Here is a 23,365-nt window from a genome sequence, read left to right as displayed (position 1 = left end):
CCTTTTTAAGTGTTTTTAAGAGTTTGTGTCAGTATCTGTCTACCCCGGGGAAACACTGCAAAGTATACCTCAAAATATACAGTACTTAAGCTTTGTTCAGGGATCAGTGCTTTGTTCAGCTTAGCGCACGTTGCCCGGAAAGGTCACGCCTCTTACCATAACGGGGAGAAGCATGCGTCAATATGAGATGCATGCGAAAATAACAGCGTCTCTACGACATGGCGACAAACACACTCTACAAACGCAACACTTCCTCTTCTCCACGTGGAAGAGCAACAAGACCACGCCCCCTTTTTTGCGTATTCTTGTGGGCGGAGGTTAGTCAACAAACTGTTCTACTGACGTCATTAAAGCAGGGAGTACAGGGATGTAGTCCAAACCGGCCCGTTCGCTGTAGGCTTTGAAAGGGAACTTCTGTCAAATAAAATATCTCGCTTGGCATTGAACTTTGAGCTTTATAATTTTACAGGTATTATTTATGCTCTAACAGCAACATTACACACTAACTAAAGTTTGAAAAATGGGATCACGAAGAACAGGACCTTTAAAATATCACTGAAAATATTTGTTGGAATTGGAAGAAATCAGTGGTAACGTGAAAGCCAAAGATTATCAGTGATCTGGAAGCTTTTTCAAGCAAGGAATGGGCCAAGATTGCAGAAGACATGCAGAAGCTTCTAAGCACTTACAGACAGCATTTATTGGAGGTCATAAAGAATAAAATATTCTGCACAAAATTTGACTTTTGGGTAGGGATGCACAATCCACATTTTTTCACTTCCGATCCGATCCCGATACCTGAATTTGGATATCGGCCGATACCGATACTATTCCGATACCAGAGCTGTTTGCTTAAATATTATTATTATCATTATTGTTGATTTTATATGATGCTGACATAAACTCCACTCAACAGGCAAGTATGATATGAACATAATAGTGACCCAAATTATCACGGTTATCAATTTATATTTGAAAATCAACAAACAAAAAATAAATCAAGCAGCTCTAAGCACTTTTTTAAGCTAGATTCTGTGGGATTTCCTTCCTTATAATGGCCGTCGTCAATGGCAACGCATAATGCATAAATCTCTAATATTATATCTGTAAATCTATTCTCAAGCAATATTCTCATCAGTGTTCTATCAGCTATGACACATTTAAATCTAGCATATTTTGTGTAAGAGCCCATACAGTATTCTAGTGAAATAAAGCCTATATTTTCATATGATTTGACAGTCTATTTGATTAAATATCAAAAATCCAAAAGGTGTGCATCATACCTAACACCTAGATGAACACTTTACAGTCAGTTTTATGACTAAGTCATTCTCTTCAAATGCCATTTAAGTTAGAAAGGTGTATAGCCTACCAATGTTGTATGTAACTTTAGAGACGGTCCCTAGATTCGCGAACGTCAAGCCAACCTAATGCCAGTCATATCAGATGCGCTGTGGTTCTGCTGTGTTTTGTTTGAAACTATTTTCGGTGCTGAAATATAAAAAAAACTGTCAATCACTGTATGATGAATTAATCTCCTGCGTACATCGCACGTTTATCTCTGCTTTGAGTGTAGATTTCAGCCAGCGTGAGAGCCGCGCGCGCTCTGAACAAAACTACGCTAATCTGAACGCCTCTGATTATTATTCATTAACTCAATATAAACACGTGTGATTGGTTATAATGCGCAACGTGATTATAACAGATGGCTTTTGAGAAGACCAAAGTGGCTGGTGTGAGTGTTACACAGCCGAAATACACGCAGATGGCGATTGTCAATGTCAAGCCCTGATTATTATCTCTTAAATGTCACCCTAGTCTTGTCTGCTTTTTTAAATGTTTGATTGCGTTCGTTGTGTTGTACGACGCGAGGGAGCTTCCACCTCTCTGAATTACGGTTTTGCAAACATTGTCTTGCTCTGCGGTGTTTCCACTGTGAAGTATTTCCACACAGCTGACATGTTGGCTGCAAACTGCGGAATGGATTTCCTGAGTGGGGCGTGTCTCATAACTCTGTCTCATTGAGCCGCGCCTCCGTTCAGGAAATCCATTCCATAGTTTGCAGCCAGCTAGCAGACAAGCCGGCGGGAATCACTTTTGGAAAGCGCAGATCTAGCTCATGGGTATCGGATTTCTCCGCAGGTTGGATCGGGAAAATCCGATACGTGAATTAAGCTGGTATCGGTCCGATACCAATACTGGATAGGATCGGCCCCATCCCTACTTTTGGGGGTTGAATAATTTATTTATTTTTTCATCAACTTTACATTCACAGAATCACTCAAATGTGTATTGATAAACGTTCTATAATAGTTTACTGATGCCTTTATTTAATTGTTTTCATAAAATGTTGTTCTTGGCAGCAAAATGTCTTGCAGGTCAAGGGAGTTGAATCATTTTGATTGCAACTGTATATGGTTTCACTATGTAGTGCTTAGCAAATTCATGAACCAGTGAGAGATTTTGAAAATGGCTCTAGAGTCATTCATCATCTGAACATTTTGAATGAAGTTGAATACTTACAATAAATTATATGTAAGCACTTTCTTAAAAAAAACCTTGCAAACATTTCAAAAACATGTATTCCTTTCACTCACATGAGACAGTAATTAGCAAATGACAATGATCCAACAATGCAAAAAAATTCCCGATGGACAAAATCAAGTCCCATCCTACATTTTCTGGTTTGAGACGTCATTTTTACTTGGATATGTGTCACAATAGGGAAAGACGATCACAAATGTTCACTGACCGCATTTAAGCAGCACCGATAATCATTTTAAGTTCAAGTGCCCCTTTCCTGTCAACATTGACAAAAAAAAAGTCAAATATTTTTTTTTTAAGTATGGAAGGAATTAAGTGGTCTGAATGAGTTCACTTTATACAGAACATGACCAAGATACAAACAGAAACAATCTCAGCCAATTGCACAGTATCTCTCTCTCTCCCTATCTCTCTCACACACACACACACACACACAGGGTCTTATTTCCTTCCGCAAGCACACAGTGTCAGAATGTTAATCGTGAGGTCCTCCTCACACTTGGGTTTGTACGTTGGAAGTTAAAAACAGGATGTCAGACAGGGAGGGATGCTAGACCTCAATGTCGGTCTAGCTGCTCACACCTAAGTTTGTAGGGCAGCTATATCAAAACAGAGCCAGTGTTTCCAAATGTGTGTGTATGGTGAACTGACATGAGGTTCTTATCCCATTAGCTGCTCTCATCAGAACAATCAATAATAAAGCTGGTATGGACTTGATCCAGCAAAACACAATGGACTACATGACCTCAAACTTCCCTTTACTAGACATATCTGTCAGACAACAACAGTCCAGTCAGATTAGTGTTTAGCTCCAACCCTACCGTAATAAAACATCCATGAACAAGCTCATCAAGGTATTTGGGATTACCAGTAACAAAGCATTGAGACAAGGTTATGTGGTACGCAGGGAAGGAGACAAGAGGCAGTTTTTTTTTTATGGATGTCAATGGAGGAGATGCTTAACAACACTTAATAAACTTCTTCTGTGGGAAAACAGCTGATCATTTAATGAATTGACAGCCTATCAACGAATCTTCAAGATGTTTGTCCTTGTGAAGGTTTTTAATTCATCATAACTAACATTCTTTTTTCTTGCAAGATTCTTTTGAAAACTAAATGTCCCCAACACTTGGGCCAAAGTTAAGTGTGTGTTGAAATAACGGATACAGATGGACAAGACTAGACGTCGGCCCAAATACAGTACATCCAGAAAGTATTCATAGCATTTCACGTTTTCTACATTTTGTTGTTACAGCCTTATTCCAAAATGGATTAAATTCATTATTTTCCTCAAAATTCTACAAACAATACCCCATAATGACAACATGAAAGAAAAGTGTTTGAAATCTTTGCAAATGTATAAAAAAAATGTTTTTTTAAAAGATTACATGTATTCACAGCCTTTGCTCAATACTTTGTTGAAGCACCTTTGGCACCAATTACAGCCTCAAGTCTTTTTGAGTATGATGCTACAAGCTCGGTACACCTATTTTTGCTCAGTTTCTCCCATTCTTCTTTGCAGGACCTCTCAAGCTCCATCAGGTTGGATGGGGAGCGTCGGTGCACAGCCATTTTCAGATCTCTCCAGAGAGGTTCAATTGGGTTCAAGTCTGGGCTCTAGCTGTGCCACTCAAGGACATTCACAGAGTGCAGGGCTTGAAAATAAGGACTGCCTGATGACCCGGGGCCAGCGTGAAAGACACTAGGGCCAGTTGACAGAACTGTCACCTGCCTGCTCGGGCAAGTGCTGCATCTTCACTGATAATTTGCGCATTTGTATGCTTTGCCTATTTAAATATTCAAGTGCACATAGATGAGAAAGTGACCGTGTCTCTCAGTTTGGTTCTCGCGCAGCACAGCAACACTAGCTAAGCGCACCCACGCGTCTCACAGTGCGCAAATATTCACACAAAATTATGTCAAAATTCCTGTCTTGTCGAGTAGCATGGTAAACATAGTCGTAGGGCTGTAACGATTTGAACAATTTCGGTTTCGATTATTTTTCGATTAATCGTACAGCCCTCCATAGTCGGTTATGTCTTTTAAATTAACGTAAACATGAAAGATGCCAGTCACCGCCAGCGCTTTTGTCATTTCTAGGGTTGGGCGATGTCCCCTAAATTGGCAGTTGATGATGTTTACAGTAAAACATTGTGATGGTCGATGATATCGTCATTTGGGGGGGATTTTTGGGGGGTAATTAGGTAAATAGCTAGATAATTTACTATATCTCTTTACATAAATACTATTTTCTACTTAAAACTATCATTTCGTTATTTTACTAACCCAAATAATGACTCATCCGCTAGGTTGCACGTGAGGGGGAAAAAAATAGCTTCCTTCCACTTTTTATTTTAATATATCTCTTTACATAAATACTATTTTCTACTTATATTTTCTAATAATTTTGTTATTTTACTAACCCAGTGTTTTATATGTGAATGCTGTTTCACGTGAATATTACCACAGGAGTGAAGCACAAAGCTTTGTTTAGCCTAGAAAGGAAATAATGGTCAGAGATAGGGCTGCGCAATATATCGAAATGATTTTATTAGGCTACTTCAACATTGTGAAAAGTGTAAGTTTTAGGTTGATGCATATAGCAGAGAATAGACTGAGCACATGACTGTTATTTATGTGACTTGCTTGACGTTAAGAGTTATTAAATGCAATAATTTGCGAAAAACAACTCCTTGCAGTCTCGTGCTGTCTGACACACACACCAAAACATGCGCACAAGCCATTCTTCTTTTTTTTTCGTGTCTTGTTACACACTCAAACTGTCAAATACACACACAAGTTATGTCAAAATGGCTGTCTTGATGAGTATTCATGTAAACACAGTCGATTATGCTTTAAGTGAAAGATATCAGTTGGGGAAAGAAATAGATTGTACACACTTAAAACAATATCGTATCGCTTATCGAATATCGCATTATTTAACAAGGATATCGAATATCGCATTTTTCTTCAATATCGCACAGCCCTAGTCAGAGAGCACTTTTTCTTTCTGTTTTGCGATCTGGTCACTCGATTTTCTGTGAATTTTAACAATAGGCCTAGTCCATTTTATCCCAAATGGACATGGACATCTCGTTTCTTTTCCCAAATCTTCACTCACATCACACCCATTTTCGCAGGGGATTATAAACGTTTTTTCCTTTCGTTTGCTTATAATTAAGTCTATTATAACCAGTGTTGGTGGTAACGCATTACAAGTAACTTGAGTTAGGTAATAATATTACTTTTTCCAAGTAACTAGTAAAGTAATAGCCTGGATGCCAGCCGAACTTAGCCCCGCCAACAACATTTTTACTCGGGCAGTTCTGTCTGGACTTGATCCGTACAGAAGTAATTATGCCCGTAATTATGATGGACAGATGATCAACATTAACGTAATCATCCACGTCATCAAAGGCGCTTGGGTTGAGTTTGTTCTAATATGCAGTCACCTTTACTATTTCTCTCAGAAATGATGATCGTGTTGGTAAGTACTCTGTGTATCCTTAAATTCTTTTTTTACAACACCGGCAAAGATCGTTTACACTCATCTTTTTCTTCTAACGTTAGGCTACTTATTCCAGCGTGCGTGCAGGTACAGGGTTGCCAAGTTTTTACAACAAAACCCGCCCAATTGCTAACGTTCCTCAAAACTAGCCAAAAACAAGCCCAATAGCTTTCCAGGGGGGTTTCTCCGGGAAAAAAGGCATTTGGGGGGTAAAATATGTGTTATTTTGTCAGGGCTGGCAGCTAAAAATGGCATTCCTGGGTCTGTATATCAAATAATTGGGGTCGCTTCAACCCGCGGACATGGCAACACAGTGCAGTTGAGTTCTGTTGACATTTGACAACTAACGTTATGCGTCGCTCGGTCGCTCCGTTGCTCTGATTGGTTGTAGGTCTATCCAATTGAGGTCTTTCCTGGTTCGGTTGAAACACGCCCCATAATCACAGCCCAACGGAGCGGTCTCAGACTCATATTCTGACTAGAATTGAGTATGACGACGTCAGGCTAGTAAAGTAACGTATTACTTTTCAAATTTACAACAATATATCGGAGTTACTTTTTCACATTAATTTGACTGACAGCTCTCCTGCCCCCATGTTGAGAAAAATAAGTGCAGAGGCGTTGTGTGTAAACATGATGGTTATTGTAGTTCCAGACTAAATGTGAGCATTTATTTATCTCACTTGCACAATAAAGATTCTGTACTCCTCAAAATGAATAAAATCAGTAAAATGCTACTGTGTAAATGAGGAGTACTATGCAAACCTCCAATAATTAAATGTTAAATAAAACAACTATTTTTATGCATAATCTATTTAATTTACCAATGTCTTGCTGCTGACCTTTGATGATGAAAATTACTAGATTTTTTGTTTTTATTGGTAAAACTTTTTTCTCCTGCATCCTATTCTACCATTATCCAGAATGGCAGCAGAGCTGGCCCTCTACTGTTCATGTTTGAATTTGCATTTTTACCTCAGCCTGGGGCTTATTATTTCAATTTTGGTATGAAGAGGTCTACCGTTGTAGCCTGACGTCGTCATACTCAATTCTAGTCAGAATTTGAGTCTGATACTGCTCCGTTGGGCTGTGATTATGGGGCATGTTTCAACCGAACCAGGAAAGACCTCAATTGGATAGACCTACAACCAATCAGAGCAACGAAGCGACGCATAACGTTAGTTGTCAAATGTCAACAGAACTCAACTGCACTGTGTTGCCAAGTCCACGGGTTGAAGCGACCCCAATTATGTGATATACAGACCCAGGAATGTGAATTTTAGCAGGCAGCCCTGCCAAAATAACACATATTTTACCCCCCAAATGCCTTTTTTTTCCCGGAGAACCCCCCTGGAAAGCTATTGGGCTTGTTTTTGGCTAGTTTTGAGGAACGTTAGCAATTGGGCGGGTTTCGTTGTAAAAACTTGGCAACCCTGTCTGTACGCTGGAATAAGTAGCCTAACGTTAGAAGAAAAAGATGAGTGTAAACGATCTTTGCCGGTGTTGTAAAAAAAGAATTTAAGGATACACAGAGTACTTACCAACACGATCATCATTTCTGAGAGAAATAGTAAAGGTGACTGTATATATGAACAAGTTCTCCGTTTAGGATTAGAACAAATTCAACCCAAGCGCTCTTTGATGACGTGAATGATTACGTTACTGTTTATTATCTGTCCATCATCGTCTAAAGCCCGCCCTGACAATTTCATTGGTCCGAACAGCTTCTGTTCGGGCATAATTACTTCTCTATTGAGCAAGTACAGACCGAACTGCCCGAGTAAAAATGTTGTGGGCGGGGCTAAGTTCGGCTGGCATCCAGGGGCCTCATTTATAAACGTTGCGTACGCACAAAAGAAGGCGTACGCCGCTCTCTACGCAATAATTGGTATTTATAAAAAGCAAACTTGACGGGAAAATGTGCGGTCCTTCACGCAAGCTCTGACCCAGGCGTACGCACAAAAACGGGTGAAATGAGAAATGGCGACACCGTCGGCAGATGGAAGAAACACGTGAAACTGTAGACCGTTGTGTAAAAGAAATGGCAATACTGCCTCTCATAAATAACTTGAAGACTTCACAAAGCAAGTATTGCAATTAACAGCCTACACGAACACCCGTTTGATCGATCTGCAGTGTAAAACAAACAAAATCAAACGAAAATTACAACAGAAATGCAAAAAAAAAAAAAAAAAAAGTGAAATATTGCCATGTTTTGCTATTCATCCTCATAAATAATATGGTAAACAGAACGAAATAATTTACAAAACTGATATTCTCGTCAATGTGTCCGTCTGGCGGAGCAGATATAGATGCAATTAGATAGACAGATAGATAGATAATCAGGGAGATATATAGATAAATAGATAGGCTAGATGTATTAATTGTCCACTGGGGAAAGTTGTTTTCATAGTAAAAATTTCTTCATCAGCTACGGAATCATGGTATTCTTGCAAATGCCTTTAGTTTGTTTTATTTTTCGATAAAATAACATATGACGTATGTCTCAACCATTCAGAAAGCTGCAAGAAATTACATTTGCACTGAACTATTTCCCATTTCCACGTAGATAATAGGGATAGGGATTAATAGGGATTCCCCAATAATTGCCGCCAGTCTTTCATCAAGAGGGGTCAGCTCCGGTGTCCCCTCTCCCCCGCCCGTGGCAGACACACTCTGGCGATGGAGCGCTAGACGCTTTTTTGCCTCGACTTTGATGTCCGAGCATTTCTTTTTTTTTTCGGCCACGGTCCGAGGTTGTGAGGCTACAGTATTTACGGCGTCTGCAACCTTTTGCCACTCAAGTGCCTTTTTGGCAGTAGTAGGCCTAATGCCCTCACTGTGCCCTCCAAAAAATATTTTTCTCCTCTTTTCCACCTCGCCAACGATAATTTCTACTTCACATTGAGTGAAGTTACGTTTTTTTGATTTCCTCTCTGTATTTGCCATGATTTCGCAATCGATGAATATTAACTTGTGGGCGTTTCACGGACTATTTATGGGCAACTATGGGCGTGAAATGAAGCCGCAAAAGCTGCGCTACATTTAGAATTGATTGTGATTTATTAAGGGAAAACTGCGTAGGATGTGCGTGCGCACGGTTTTATAAATCCGAATATTTCTGTGCGTACGCACGTCCTATGTTTCATCCGTACGCCACTTCTGACGCAAATCCTACGCAAAGTTTTATAAATGAGGCCCCAGGCTACTACCGTTGCACAAAAATATAACTTTTTTGTTATAAACAAAAACAGCCCAGCCCAGGTGAGAAAAGGTAATGCAAAAGTAACGTAACGCATTACTTTTCTTAAAAAGTAACTAAGTAACTCAATTCGTTACTTTTTAAGGGAGTAACGCAATATTGTAATGCATTACTTTTCAAAGTAACTTTCCCCAACACTGATTATAACTATTCACATCCTTTACTGTGGTAAAGTATAAAAAAACACTGTAGGACGAATACCTTTTTACTTCAAATTTTATTTAACACAGTTTGTTCTTGTTATTAAACTTGGTAAGGCGTGTCAAGTTTGGTTTATTTGAATAGCGCATTTCACAGACATACACACACACCAGTGATTTTAGTTTCGCTTTCTCTGGCAGTGAATAATCAAACATTGCCTAAATGTCTTGACCCTGTGGAAGATAAAATCCGCTCTTCAGACCTTTTACAACAAGTGTTGCTTTGCAACATCAGGAGAAAACATGAAGACGAAGATATTCGAAAAGGTGTCTATCCAGCTTGTGTCCCACATTCCTCTCAAAGTGCAGAGCAGAGCCCCAAATATTTTTCTAACTAATATTTAATTTTCTTATATTCTTTAGGTTACCATTATTTACTGAAAATCGTTTAAATGTTTTATAGGCTGTAGTGTTGTTTCACTGATGGAAGTGCTAAAATAAACACGCATGCTTATGGATGTTTCAGCCTCAAATTATTTCAAAATGTAGGCTATATATATCTGGGATAGACTACAGTATTTAAAATAGCATATATATGCATTAGTTACATTCTCAATTTAATTTACAGAGCAATAGACCTGCTAAGTTTTTAGTTTAACTAATACTATAGAAGAGGATTAGTGTGTGTCGCACTCACAATAGACTCGCAACGGGGGCGTGGCATCCGTGGCGCTCCATCGTGATGTCGGTCAGCCATCATGATGGACGATGATATCGTCCATTGGCACAACCCTAGTCATTTCCACAAGTTTCATGGCCCACAGAATATCTTGTATGAATATCTGAATATCCAATATATCAAAAGAAAGAACAGATCCACTGCTTTATTCTAGCTTCATGCATTATTTTTTTATCAACACTTGAATGTGGGTATGTTTCATGAAAAATCACGTTTATGTCATAAACTACATCCAAATCGGATTCAGAACGATGATCAAAACACAGATGGAGTAACTGTTAGATGGAGTCCATCAACACCCCCAAAGCTTCAGTCCTATAGCTCGTCCTGGGTCAACATTTCATTCAATAACATAGCCGTTTTGATTTAGATGCTGTTTATTGCTGATGATCGCATTCTTTTTCATATGCATCTGCTCATATCTGCTCCAACTCAAACGCAAATGAATCAAGGCAGGAATAGCACAACCACATGTATACATACTGTAGACAAGACTGAAAAGACTGCAACTTAAATAGTAAGGCAAACAAGGGTAATTGACGACACACAGCTGAACTGAATGAATCATCATAATCAGTAACCATAGTGACTAAAGAGTGGCGGGAAACTAGAACAAAGGAAACATGTGACTGAAGATAAACAAACTAAAAGTCCAAACATAACAGAACCAAGACACTTTTTCACAAGAGCAGACATTATGCAATCTCTAGCTCATCCCACTTTCAAGGGTTGCATCCTCTTTGGGTTTGAGGCAGTGGGACAGCCCAGAGGTTTGCTCTAGATTTACTCTGTTAAAGAATTTAAAAGAGCGCTCCACCCTTTCAACACACTCAAAGCACTTAGGTAAATATTCAGCTTGGAGAAGAGGAAAACATTGAGACACTGAGCCGCCACACATTAACCAGAATTTAAATGAACAATCTTAAATTCCTCACTATGACAGTCTATAAATTATTGCAGTGTACGTATGTGCCACCCAGATTTTACAAGTTATTAAATGAAACCAATAGATTTTAAAGTACTATTTGGAAAAAGTAAATTTAAATGGGAATGCAGATACGGACACAATCGTTCTTTAAAACCAACTGGTCAACTAGTTGTTCAGGCAACCCACTTACTAGTCGATTTATTTTAAACAGGAGGAGAAAGAGAGATTCCTTAATTCTAGGCAAAGATATAATTTCACATCGTTTATAAATGTGCAGACATAAACTTGCCCCGTCATCCCCTATATTTGAATCATCTTCCCCTGCCCGCCCTTGATTTCTAAATTACTACCTATCAGATCACACAGAGATTTGAATGTTTGGCTCTGTTTTTTTAATTGATGTCTGGTTTGCTCTTTTACCCTGGGAATCTCACTTTACTCAGTCTGTGGTATGAAATCCTGAGACTGTCGACCGCAAAACCTTAATTAAAGTAATTAAAGAAAACAAGAGAAAGCTCAGTTTTGGCAGAAACGTGAACACAACACAAAGCATCACCCGAAACCCCTTTTGAATTGAGATTTGTTGTGTTATGTAGCTGATTTTTTTCCTTAATACTGAAAGTATTAAAAATATCTGTCTGCCTGTTGAACTCTCCGTTAATCCAATGGTTGGCAGATGTTGCAGAACATAATGACCACATTAGATAAGTATAAAGGCCAATGCTCACCTACTTTCTCAGAGACTAAGAATATGTTATTACTAAATATGCCCTCCTACCTTCCTGGTCATCTTCTGAAGATGGTGTCTCAAGGCTACAGGCTAGAGAGCTGTCTGAGAGACTCTGCTGTAATGTGATGTGAACCACCAGAAGCCTGCGCAGACTCATCAGATCAGAGTTTTTCAGATCCTGCTTCAGCTGTTTGAGGACTGTCTGTCCTGACTGACAGGTTAATACAGTCACCTTGAAAAAAAGTAAATTCTTCAGTTAGAATGCAATGTAATGTCTGCCAACCCAATTCAAGATTTATATAGCCAACAGAAAGCGATTTTGAGAAAATATGCTACATTTGTTTCTCTCTATATCGCAAGTCATGGCACATTTCTGCTGACATTTCAAACAATACTCACACAGTGTACCCAAAAGACAAATGGTCCTTTTTTATGATTGCACGGATGAAAGCTGATTATGGTCATTAGCTGTCTCACTTTTGTTTTTTAGCTCTCTCTCTCTCTTGTTGAAATACATTCCAACTCAGAATGTGAGGGAGATAACTCTCATAAACTACACAGCACAAAACATCTTCTCTGAGGTTTAATTGTGTGTAGAATATGTGACTGTAGAACATATTTATGGATACAAATAAATCAGTCATCAAAGCTGTGCCACATAAATAACTTGTCCAAATCATTGCATATTTGAATAGAGAGTCACAAAGACAGTGCTACAATCGCATACATCAAAGATTCTGTCATCTCTCTCATCTTATGATGACATCTGTGGCATAGTTACAATAGTGTCCATGTCTAATGTCTATGTCACTGCAAAGTGAGACCAAATCCATATACACCATATAATCCCATTTAGGGCACAAAAAATATTCTGTATAATCTGATTAACTGCACTTGTCCTCTGCTGTGCTTCCTGTGGTGGGACATTAGTGCTGGGTTTTAATGGAGCCTGCTGAGAGGAGAGTGGTTGCTGAGGGCCATGTGGTCTGTGTTTGTGCGCCAACATCTTCATTCAAGGCTAATAGTAGAGGGTAAATGAGCTTTGGATTCATTGGTAGGAAATCTGAATGTGAATGCCTGTGCTTTGAAGAGGCCCAATACAGATGAGACAATTTCTTTACTTGTGATGTGAGGTTTAAACAAAGCAGTGGGGTGAACTACTCTAAAAGGAAGCCAGGGAGCAGATGCATAGATCGAAAGGCAGCGAGTGAATGTTGATTTGAAGGATGAGTTACCAGGGCAGCAAGACTGATTACTGTATAGGAGATTAAGGCATTTATGGGAGAAAAATCTAAAGAACCCATTATTGTGACATATTTTCAGGACAACTGAGCACATTTTACCACCCAATATTCATTAGTGTGATGCGTTTGGTATTGTCCCTTTTTAATGGTTTTCATTACTGAAATTACTTTGAAATGCATTTTATTTTTCCCCAAATTCTGTGTTTTCCATTTTAATTTTGTGGATTCCATTTTTAATGGTTTGGTTCCATTTTAATAATAAAAAGGATGAATTTCATTCATACAATTGTCTATTAAACTGTGTATGCATTCTGTGTTTTATGGTTTAATACAAATGTATAATAAAAATGGTGGTAATCAAAATAATGCATAAAACTTTTGTTCTGTTTAAAATGCATAAAACATTTTTTCAATTTAATTTTTAAAAACAAATCCTCCCATTTTTTTTTGGCAAACAAGCAAACAAAATTGTGTGATATGTGTGATATCAAATTTTGGCAAATTCTGTTACTTTCCACGTAATACAGAAAATTTTATTTTTATGACTGAATTGATGATTGCAACAGTACGGTACAGATTGTACAGTAAAGGGAGCACAATAATTTGTGGTACCACCATGCATTAACATTTTAACATTTATATATTTGTAATTTTGTCATATTACATTTTTAAAAACTAGGAGATGATAAACTTTAGCTTATTATCCTTATACTTATCTCTCTTACACTGCAAACACAAAATAATAGTAATTAAGAGTCCTATTAGTAGATTTTATTATCTTTTACATTTATTTTTTCGTCTGATTTTTGGGTTAAAATGTGACAAAAATGACCTCTTCAAGAGATTCACCCATATTTAATAAGAAATTAATTGTTTTTCTGAACATGCTAAAATCATTTTCCTTACAGATAGACAATTAAAAGCACTTTTTGTTTTGGCGATGGAAGTTCTCACCTCCACACAGTTGCTATCGAAGTCCCTATGAGCTGTATGGCACATGTATTGTTTAAACTGCTGCAGGCTGTCCAGCACTGCCTGTTTAAGGAGTGACCCCCGTTGCCGAACACATCCCTCCTGAGGCAGAGAACGCAGCTCCTCTACACAGGACAGCAGACGTGTCAAATTGCCCTTAACTTGCTGGTGAAGAGAATGAGACGAAGGAATGAACAGGTTGGATGAACAGGTTACCTACTGTATCGCACCTAGTCAAACATGGATACAAATACACACATACTCATCCTCACCACAAAGGGTAGGAGGCACTCCAGCTGTACACTGATGGCAAACACGCTAAGCAGTGGCAGACGAACAGGTCCTGCCAGACTACTGGCCAGGAAAAAGAAATCTTCCAGGGCCTGACACAGAACAGTGCACGTCTCTGACCACCAGGGCGGCGATGCATCAACGATCAACACACGAGAAGGCAGTCTGGTAAAGGATGATGAACTGCATGCTTGGAGGATGGAGGAAGAGCAGGATCTGTTTCTGGCACTCATGGTTCTCCTACACAGGAACATGAATATGGATGTAATTATACTGAACTAAAATCAAATCTGGAAAATCACAGAACATTTACAATAATATTCATTCACTGATTGCCTAATTTACCACTTTTCCAGGTAAATTGTCAGTGATGAGCAATGTATGTGGGTGTTTTGTTTTTGGGTGATGAAATATCAATCTTTCCCCCCATGCATAGGTAGAAACCTAAATAAGAGCAGACTAACGTTATCCATCAAAACCAAGACTCACTTCCACTTGTAACAATTGAGATTGGATTCAAAATTGGACCAATGAAGTGTATAGAAATGTGGGGGGGAAGAGTGAATACCTGTAATACAAAAGTCACATTTCATTCTGGAACACATAATAAATACTTCAACAGAACAAAATGTCCTGTAATGTCACCACAATAACTTAAGAGGGGACTTTAGGCTTAATCACAGTCAATATGAACAAAAATGTTCTTCTGAGAAAAGAAGAAAGACTGTGAAAAAAGAGACTCCTTATAAGTTCTTTTTCCAAAGCTGTAAAACACAAAGAGTGATATTGTTAACCATACCAGGACAGATGGGGCAAATTGGTTAAATAAGGCAGCAGCTCTCTGCAATCTAAGGACTCATCAATGCTTTCCCACTTGACAAGAGAGTTCTTTGAGCGCACTAATGCTGCGCCTCGGGCCTTTCCCGCCGTTTAAGCACGACAAGGGCGACAAAAGACACTTTGTCTGCCCTAAAAACAGCTCCACAGACTCACTGCCCCGAGATGAGCAGCAGATAGTGCTGATGAGAAAGCTGAGGAAGGGTGACGAAAGAGCAAAGCAGGTGTTATTTCAGTATTCATGTACAGTTCACTACAAGTACTGGTAGGATTGGATATAATTCGGGCACTGACGCGCGCGCGCGCGCGCTCTCTCTCTCTCTCTCTCTCTCTCTCTCTCTCTCTCGGTGCATTTCAATAAGGCTTCGTTTAAGCACTGTGTAACAAATAACTATTTTTAATTTAAATAAATGTTCATGTAAATGTTAAGTACATTTTCAACAGCTGTATGTTACACATATTTACCTTTCTTCACTAATGTGGTCTAATCTCGCGAAGGGTTGGTTACTTTTGACCGAATTTCAAAAACGTCGAGATACTGGATGCTCCAAAATATAGGCCTTGTTATTATTCTGACTCATAGAGTGCTTAAAATATCTACAGCTACTTTATATTTACCCTCCACTCGTTACAGACCGCAGAATAACTAAATGACGACGAACACATCCATTTCCACCGTCGGCGTCCACGCACTGAATCCCCCTCCCCCACCTCGCTCGCTCATAAATGATATCGAATCGTGAACAAATCGTTCTTTTGAGTCTGATCTTGATCGGTTCTCGAGTGAATCGTTATTATGAACTGGTTTTATATCAAGAACTCCCTCATTCCATGCGCCTCCCTTGAGGTTAATATAATAATATAATTAGCAGAAAAGTGGACAAGGAACATATCCATCAATCAGTTTGTATTCCCTTTCCTTTTTAAATTTACTGAGGACACTTTTGAAATTCTCATCGCTAACGTTACTCCCCAGGTGCAGTTTCACAACTTCCATGTAATGGGGTAAGTCAAATTATGAAATCTAATCTGTGCTGTTCAGTTTCCTGCATGAATAAAATCAGTGATTTGCACAGGGATGGTTACAGACTCACTTACTGAAGCCTTAAGAGGCTTTAGCTGAAGGCTGTGTTGTGAAATCAGTAGTACTGACACATGAAGACACACCACCTCTTCGTTATAGGCAGGAATCGGCGTGAAACTCCCACATCTGTTCATTGGAGATAAGGGAAAGCAGGCAGAGGCTTCAATCCCAGTAGTGACGTTGTTGCCGAAATTGGCAAAACGGAAATTCAAGCTTTGGAATGCTTGGGGACATTTCATCTCAAAACAGTTTGTCTACAAGTTAAGAAGGAAATGGGAATGCAAGCCATTTACACATGGAGTTTGTTGAGATGTTTTGCACTCTGGGACTTACTTTGCCACTGTAACATGTGAGCAATTACCAGAAACAATTTAACATCTCACTAAGCATTCCAGACGCCTCTCTTTAAATCCACCAGAGCCGAACTCAGGTTCCCAATGGTTACCAGTGTTTTTTTTTTGTTTTTTTACATAAGCACATACTTAGTCAGAAGAACATCCTCTAGGGTCAACACAGTGTTTCCAAAGAACTCAAACAATGACTACTCTCCTCAACCTGATGCAAAGTCTGAACCTGTTTACAACACATCAGAATAAAAGCTTTATTTGCGTGTTATTTGTAGTGTTAATTTCTTATGCAACCATTATTATTACAGAACAGGGGATTAAAACATGCTCAGAAGTAAATTTTTCCCAAAAAATGTTTTCCAGAATTGGCCCATGTGCAATCAGGCCTACTCTCTTTATCTCTATGTTTGGTAGAAAGTTATTTTATCCATATTGTCAATTGTTGTTAAATATGCACAAGAAGTATGTTCCATAGTAAAAGTGAAACCATGCAATAAAAAAAAACTTTTTTAAGTAAAAGTTGCAAGTAGTTACTATTTAAATTTTGCATAGTTTTCCTTCATTTTCTTACCTTAGTGCACATAGTACCCCTGCAAATGTCATGGAAACAAAGTAGTCTCATAAAGATATTTTTAAACAATAAGATTTGTATTCACCACCTTGGCAGCCCAATTACACATTGTTAGACTAAAGGTGTCATATACAAAAATATTTGTTAAACTGTTTCTTTATTTATTAAAAGTCTTTATTCTTTAAAGGAAGTAAAAAATAATTATAATAGAGGGTGGAATTATTTTGCATTACTTATATTTCTCCAATTTTCAAATTAGCTCTTTCTCTGTATCCATAAGCTTCTTAATCTGAAATCTGTTCCGCCATGAACCCAATCACTAGATTTACATTAAAAAAGTAATAACTCTTGCCCCAGATTAGGTTCTCATGTTGATGGATGTATAGAGAATAAAAGGTTGATCCCCACTAAGCAGTATTACATCGTCCCTTCAGAGCACAGGTGGGGGATTTGTGACTTGCTTGACTTTGACTTGAGAATTAATGAATTGAGACTTGACTTGGACTTGAACTGCATGACTCAACAATGTATTTAATAACAACTGAAATTATATTATTATATATTTTTGAAATCGTTGCATTAACAATTGATAAACAAAATGCAAGAACCAGAACCACCAGCACCACTGATAAAAGTCTGTGACACTGCACAAGCGCAGAAAAAATGCAGCGTGCCAAATGGAGACAATTTCCCAAGATTATTTTGCTGCCTTCATTACTGGAAATGTCCTACTTCCCACTTCTGAAGTTGTGATTATGAGCTTGTCGCATTCAAGTTGTTGGAAAGAACTGGAATCATGGAGGACACCGGTGTTATTCTTGCCTATTTATAGGGAAAATCTTATGAAAGCCAAAATAGTGCCCCACATTTATTAAAAACTGAATAAACATTCACCATGCTATATCTAGATGGTAAACTTGCTAATTAATCATATGCGTAAATATAAACGATGAAGCTGTTGTAGACTAGTCAGTCACAGCAGCAATCATTCTCACCTCCGCCATATTTAAAGTTTATGGCCCGCCCAAACTATCGAAATTATTCCAGAGCTTCCCAGTGGTAAATATGACATGAAAAGTCCAGTTTAAGGAAACTCATATTTATGAGTTACTAGGAAACTCATATTTATGATAATTCCGATAGAACGTTAAGGCAGCATAAACAGCTAACAGATCCTCTACTTTACTCATTGTGGAACCAACCTTTGACAATGACCTTTACTAACCATATTATTCCAAATAAAAGGTTATAAGGAAAATTGAATGTTTTTTCTTAGAAATACATCAGGAAAAAACGGGTTTGTCTTATAACCTGGTCTTAAAGGGTTAGTTCACCCAAAAATGAAAATTCTGTCATTAATTACTTAACCTCATGTCGTTCGACACGTAACGACTTACATAGTGATGACGATTTCAAAACGAGGCATCATGAAGCTTCGTGATGCCTTGTTTTGAAATCGTCATCACTATGTAAGTCGTTATTTTTTTGCACACAAAAACTATTGTCGCCGATTCTTAAAGTTATTTTAGAACCACTGTAGTGAGATGGACTCTGTAACGACGTCTTTAGTACCTTTTAAGGGTCTTGAGAGTGAACCGTGCCATTGTGTCAATGGAGGCCTTTCAGAGCCATCAGATTTCAACTAAAATATCTTCATTTCTGTTCCGAAGATGAACGGAGGTCTGACGGGTGTCGAACGACATGAGGTTAAGTAATTAATGACAGAATTTTCATTTTTGGGTGAACTAACCCTTTAAGTCAATAGCGCAGTATTTTTTGTGTTATGTAAAGGGTGCGTTACTAATATGTGCCTATAGGTGGGTACACAACGCATGTAGCACACAAACATGCCACATATAAAAAATGAAAGGATTACAATGTAAAAGATTATTTTTGTGTACATAAAGATAAAAAGGCCTACATGTCATAATGGATATTCATTGCATGTATCAGAGTTACCTATTTGCAGTAATGACGAATGAAATTGGTTACTTATTTAACCAATCGTGGAAATACATGTATTTAAAATGACTCGGCAGGTCATATACATAACACATATACATATTTATGACAGCATTTTGCTATATATAGTTTATATAAGTATGCCTGAGTCTGCCTGTCCTTTTTTTGTTGTTGATGCTGTTAAAAGCATGAAATGGACCTTTATTTTTTGCACTTTTAAGGGGGTCCTGTGCAAGCCAGGCAACTGCCACTGGGATAAATAATGGGTAGATTCAATATAGATTATAATAAATTATGTATTGTATACCTTCTCTGACCAGAAAAAAGAAGCAAAGCGGATGATATGACTTGCATTTTAATATATCTTAGCAAACGTGTTTGTTGAAATTGTGTTGGTTTTTTATGGCATTACACATGACTTAAGTGAAAGTCTCGCTCACTGCCTTTTTTGTGTTTCCATTTTTTGCTTAGCTGTTTGTTCTCGGGTACATAAAATGCATGTAATGGTTGTTAAACATATAGAGTAGAATAAGATTTCATGCAAGTCAGCACTATAGCTGTGAAACCATGATGGGGTCATCATGCACTTTCAGGATCCTATGAGTCCCGTCTCCCCACTCAGTCATGAGCTTATAAGATTTACTGTTCTTTGACCTCATTTTCTCGCCCACTGGATGGCCTTCTGGGTGATTGCATCAGCTCCAGATTGAGTCTCTATTTGACAAGGTCATGGCCTTACCAAAGATGTCATCTGGGTACAGGTGTCTGGTGTGGATTTACAGTACTTTTGGCATATTTTTTTAACTTAGAAAAAGGGCATACATACATTGGAGCCTAAAAGGTGTATTGCAGTGTGCAGCCCTTTTTACTTTGTCAATTATTTCTATGTAAAAATTATATATTAAGAGACAGAAGTGCCTTACATTTTGCTTTATCTGTTATAGTGCCTGTTTGTTTTTGTTTTTTTTAACGAATACTGCATGCAGATATAGATCATACAAATGTGTGTATGTGTATGCATTACACATATATGTCAGATAGTTACGTTGCTGCATTGAATGGCTCTATATATAGTGAAAGGAAGCGCTAACAGGAATGCTAGACAGCTAGGAAGCTAAAGGGGTTCCCCTCATTATCCTATTCATGAGTCCGTTGCATGCTGTTTGATTATGTTGTGAGAGAATGGAGGTGAGAAGGCAGAACCAAAAGTAAAATGGAAAATCTCCACACCTCTTCCAATAAAAAGCTTTTGAGACTTGCCTTTTTATATATGTTCTAAATGGAAAAGACATGTAAATACAGTGCTAAAATTTTATCCCAAAATTGCACTGCTCCGGTTTTCCTTTGTTTCTTTTTCAGCCACTCTTTTCACTCCCCTCAGAAATCATCAAGTGCCTTTGAGAATCAAGGGTCTTCACAATTGCAATTGGTGCAAGTATTTTTTTTAAAAACCTAATCCAGTCCTGTTGTCATGGAAATGGTCCTCTCAAATAGAGCTTTTGAAAAGTCTTGCATGAAAGATGATTTTGAGGGGGTTGGATTTGAGTCGTAATCTTCTCCCACATGAAAAAAAAATTGACGGTGAGAAAAGGTGGAAAGCTGACTGGTGATTGGAGCTTTATTTTTAAAATGCGGAATTTGCATGTTCTCACTCAGAATATAAAAGCCTCTTTTCTCCCAAAAAAGTGTTTAATTTAGTAAGATGGCATGGCACTTGAGTTCAGAATGATTTCTGAAATTCAAAAATGTCATTCTGAAAATGTTACTGACAAATACTATACTTTTAAAAATTATAATTAGTTGAATTGTCATTAGATTAGACTATCATAGCAATGTCATATCTTTGGTGCATTGCTGGACTGTTTGATTTCACTAAGCAAAAACAAACAAAATGTATGTGTATGTGTGTGTGTGTGTATATATATATATATATATATATATATATATATATATATATATATATATATATACCGATCAAGCATAACATTATGACCTAATATTGTGTTGGTCCCCTTTTTGCTGCCAACAGCCCTGACCCATCGAGGCATGGGCTCCACTAGACCCCTGAAGATGTGCTATGGTATCTGGGACCAAGATGTTAGCAGCAGATCATTTAAGTCCTGTAAGTTGCGAGTTGGAGCCTCCAGATCAGACTTGTTTGTTCAGCACATCCCACGATTGGATGCTCGATTGGATTGAGATCTGGGGAATTTGGAGGCAATGTCAACACCTCAAACTCGATGTGCTCCTCAAACCATTCCTGAATCTTTTTGCTTTAGCCCAGGGCGCATTATCCTGCTGAAAGAGGCCACAGCACCAGGGAATACCGTTTCCATGAAAGGGTGTACATGGTCTGCAACAATGCTTAGGTAGGTGATACGTGTCAAAGTAACATCCACATGGATGGCAGGACCCAAGGTTTCCCAGCAGAACATTGCCCAAAGCATCACACTGCCTCAGCCGGCTTGCCTTCTTCCCATAGTGCATCCTGGTGCAATGTGTTCCCCAGGTAAGCGACACACACACATCCAGGCCATCCACGTGCAGTAAAAGAAAACGTGATTCATCAGACCAGGCCATCTTCTTCCATTGCTCCGTGGTCCAGATCTGATGCTCACGTGCCCACTGTTGCCGCTTTCGGCGGTAAAGAGGGGTCAGCATGGGCACGCTGACTGGTCTGCGGCTATGCAGCCCCATACGCAACAAACTTCGATGCACTGTGTATTCTGACACCTTTCCATCAGAACCAGCATTAACTTCTTGAGCAATTTAAGCTACAGTAGCTCGTCTGTTTGATCAGACCACACGGGCCAGCCTTCTCTCCCCACGTGCGTCAATGAGCCTTGGCCGCCCATGACCGTGTCGCCGGTTCACCACTTTTCCTTCCTTGGACCACTTTTGATAGATTACGGACCGGGAACACCCCACAAGAGCTGCAGTTTTAGAGATGCTCTGACCCAGTTATTCCAGCCATCTAGCCATCACAATTTGGCCCTTGTCAAACTCGCTCAAATCCTTATACGTTTGCCCATTTTTCCTGACAAAATGTTCACTTGCTGCCTAATATATCCCACCCACTATAAAAAGAGCAAATTATTTAGTTTTTGGGTGAACTATCTGTTTACTGCGATTCACTATTTCCTATTATCGTATTATTTCTTATTTTCCTACTATCACTACATTAAATTGTGGAAAGATAATTTGAAGGGTGTGTGATTTATTTTTTTTATTTTTTTTCAATTGTTTTTCTGGTAACCTGCTTTTTTTTTTTTTAAACAGGCCCAAACCAGTCACACTAACCCCTGTGGACAGGAAGTGGCATGGTTGACACAGGAAGTGTGCTAGTCATTGCTCATGACGTAGACTGATGTGTTTGTTTTTATTCACTGAAATATCTTGAACATTTTTCCTATTAAGAGAAAAACAGAATTGCATCATCAGTTCAGTGGTTAAGGCCTAAATAATGTGCTTTTCTTATCTTTCTTTCATACTGGTTAAAAGCAACCGTCCAACAGCTCTGGGGTGGTTGAATCACTTCGCAAAAAGTGTTGCTTTAATGTTCTCTATAATTCACAGCCTTATCTGTCATGTCTCCTGAGGACTCTACCAACCTGTCTCAAGATAAAATAAGAAAATGTTGGCTGGGGAACCTGACCTCTGAAGTCCTTCTTTTGTTCAAACTGTGTTCCTGATTGAAGTATGGAGAATGAGAGCAGCAGGGCATGGCTAATGACTAATTTCTTTACTGAAATAGGGCATGACATGTGTTGAATGCACTGCAGGTACAAAACACAATGCAAAGCACATTTGAAATGGACATTATGCAAACTAGAGATATGGAATGTATTTAAAAAAATTGCACTTTTAAAAGTGCCTTTGACATGTGAGTAGTTCTCTTTCCGAATGAAAAAGGAAATCTCTCTCTCTCACTCTGTGTGTTTCTCTCTCAGGCTTTCTTTTTCCCCCTCCCTATTTTTAAAGGGCAAGGCACCCGTCTCAGCACTGGTTTCCTCAGTTACAGCCCCTGTTGCTTGAGGTACAGGAAGCAGGTAGCGGAGATGTGCAGCCTTGGGTCAGGAAGAACAGGAACAGGATGTAAAGTCCTCAAAGATGGACTTTTCCCTCTGTAAAAACAGTGGAAAAGAATCAATACTGTACTGCCAGGCCACTAAATGTGCCAAATTAGCACTAGAAGTTTATATGTTC

At 38.6% G+C, this 23,365-nt stretch overlaps 1 protein-coding gene across 1 annotated transcript in view; it reads right to left on the bottom strand.

The window, feature by feature from the left end:
• Nucleotides 1-14,591, bottom strand: part of m1ap (meiosis 1 associated protein) — a gene marked incomplete at both ends in the record, with an annotated part of 60,862 nt that extends 46,271 nt beyond the window's left edge. Inside the window, 3 exons of the mRNA XM_079803524.1 lie at nucleotides 11,900-12,083; nucleotides 14,050-14,232; nucleotides 14,340-14,591. Coding sequence (XP_079659650.1) covers nucleotides 11,900-12,083; nucleotides 14,050-14,232; nucleotides 14,340-14,591 — 619 coding nt within the window. The remainder of the gene's footprint in view (nucleotides 1-11,899; nucleotides 12,084-14,049; nucleotides 14,233-14,339) is intronic.
• Between the last annotated feature and the right edge of the window lie 8,774 nt (nucleotides 14,592-23,365).

This window comes from Gobio gobio (assembly GCF_949357685.1).
Source record: "Gobio gobio genome assembly, chromosome: 2".
NCBI classification, from domain to species: domain Eukaryota; kingdom Metazoa; phylum Chordata; class Actinopteri; order Cypriniformes; family Gobionidae; genus Gobio; species Gobio gobio.
The sequence above is the reverse complement of the archived record's forward strand: the minus strand, read 5'-3'. Positions and strand labels throughout refer to the sequence as shown.